At 28.9% G+C, this 2088-nt stretch overlaps 1 protein-coding gene across 1 annotated transcript; it reads left to right on the top strand.

The window, feature by feature from the left end:
- The first annotated feature begins 201 nt into the window (after positions 1 to 201).
- On the top strand, positions 202 to 926 carry LOC111033112 (mediator of RNA polymerase II transcription subunit 19-like). Its single transcript, XM_022313707.1, has 2 exons — positions 202 to 497; positions 742 to 926. The coding sequence occupies exons 1-2, from the start codon at positions 329 to 331 to the stop codon at positions 900 to 902; spliced, it is 330 nt and encodes a 109-aa protein (XP_022169399.1). The 5' UTR covers positions 202 to 328; the 3' UTR covers positions 903 to 926.
- Positions 927 to 2088: the final 1162 nt, after the last annotated feature.

The following is a 2088-nucleotide window of genomic DNA, read 5'->3' as shown; positions in this document are numbered from 1 at the left end:
CTATTGCAATAACCTTGTATATTTAAGCCATGAAATACTCTATTGCGTAACGCCATCTAGGATATTTTAATTGTACCACTTTACGGTTACGTTTGTCGTGTTTAAACGTGACAGCTGTTTTCAATTTGTCATTCTACGGTAATAACACAACCAACCTACTTATCAAAATTCACGTAAACATTAATAGAAAAAAATAACACGATATTGATAACGTTTAAATTACAATTTCACTGCGACTGTACAACCGATACTCGATAGATATTTTATTTACCGCTAACGTTTTTATGTATATTTGTTCTTGTTTAAGTGACGCATTTACTTTGTCTACATGTCTGGTTTCCCGTCGTCGTATTCACCAAAATCATCGCCTCGAGGTGCCAGGTCTCCCGTCGTATCCAGGCAGGATTCTACGGGAACCCTCAAGACGACCATATCGTTGGGCAAGAATCCATCGATTGTGCATAGTGGCCCATTTTATCTTATGAAAGAACCACCATGTAAGTGTCACTGGAGTATAAAACACATCACATTTATTGTACTGTAATGAACCATGTACGCGATGCAACAATCATCGAAGCTATACGCAATGTATAATGTTTATACAGTTATACTGTATAACATTTTAATAATAACAATTAGTGTCTGTGATTCAATAAACAATTAAAAACGTACTTAGAAAATGTTCATTGTACGTATATAAATGTTACTTTTTCATTGAATAATTTGAATTTCATGTTTTAGGTGAAAGTGAATTGACCGGGTCTGTAAATTTAATGGCCTATTATGGTTTAGAACACACATACAGTAAATTCAGTGGAAAAAGACTTAAGGAGAGCTTATCATCATTTTTACCCAATTTACCTGGTATCATTGACACCCCTGGTCATAATGATCAAAGGTAATTAAAAATATTTATTAATAAGTTAACCTATTTTTGTTTTGTGAACAGTGTATGGCAATGATTATAAATTATGATTTATGACGAATATGTATATCCTATATGGTTGTTTTTAATATATCTCTTACATAGATAAATCATAAATGCATAATTGTGTACATAATCTAAAGCTATCCCTTAGTTTTATGACTTGATGATAAATTCATGAGGAGGAGGATGCTATATTATATTTACCCATTTAGGTAACACTGAAAAAAAGAAAACTTAGTCCCAGCTTGTAGATGTATATCGCATCATTGCATGTAAATAAAAAAACTATTTCTTCATAGATTTTTAAACACACCACTGACAAGGGGTCCGCAGGAATTTGTCAAGGGGACGGCAAAATATTTTGCATTTTAAATTTTTTGTTTCACTAGATAGGTAGGTCTTATTATCATCTTATTATTGATACAGTATTATTTGTGACATATTTTCTTCCATATAGGCAGGGAATGTAAAAATTATTTATGAATTATACGTGGATAGTTAGTTAAAACCTAATCTTACAGCATTCATTTTAATTAAATATTATGTAATTTTAAATTAGCAAATATTCCTATTTTTTTAATAAATAAAATGTTACCATTAATTTGATAATGTTAGGTAAATTATAACAAGATGATTTCGACGCACTTTGTACTGTTTTCCGAATTTATAGCTACGCGATACTCGTTTTAAAACATACACAAATGTTTTAATAAGAAGTTTTTATTTCTTGACGGTTTTAAATTTTAAGGTTATTTTTTGCATTTTAGGATTTTTGGAGCATTTTGAAGTTTTTTTTTAAATTTAAAATTTTACACTTAGTTTTAATATATGCACAATATGCTTTTACATGATTTTTATAATAAATATATGATCTAAACCTTTATAAAAAAGAATAATTAATTTTCAGATTAAAGAAGTACAAAATGATCAGTTCTGTCCGTAAAACTTTTTACAATCCTTTAAAAGTTTAAAATGTATATCTACTATAATTTATACCAAATTTATATTAGAATTAATTAAATCTTTTATATTAAAAATAAAAATAAGTTAGTGCACTATTTTGAAATGATTAAGGCTTTTTTAAAGTTTTTTTAGGACATTTAAACCATCAATAATGATTAGGGTAATTGGCGCAGAAAAGCCAAGGGGGGTGCAACTAC

This window comes from Myzus persicae, unplaced genomic scaffold (genome assembly GCF_001856785.1).
Source record: "Myzus persicae strain clone G006 unplaced genomic scaffold, MPER_G0061.0, whole genome shotgun sequence".
In the NCBI taxonomy this organism is placed as follows: Eukaryota; Metazoa; Arthropoda; class Insecta; order Hemiptera; family Aphididae; genus Myzus; species Myzus persicae.
This window is presented reverse-complemented; position numbering and strand designations above follow the sequence as displayed.

What these genes read in the sequence shown, in the direction of transcription:
- LOC111033112 (XM_022313707.1), top strand. Translation starts at nt 329, where the DNA reads ATGTCTGGTTTCCCGTCGTCGTATTCACCAAAATCATCGCCTCGAGGT. An exon ending in TCTTATGAAAGAACCACCAT is followed by an intron (nt 498 to 741) that starts GTAAGTGTCACT and finishes TTCATGTTTTAG; the next exon opens with GTGAAAGTGAATTGACCGGG.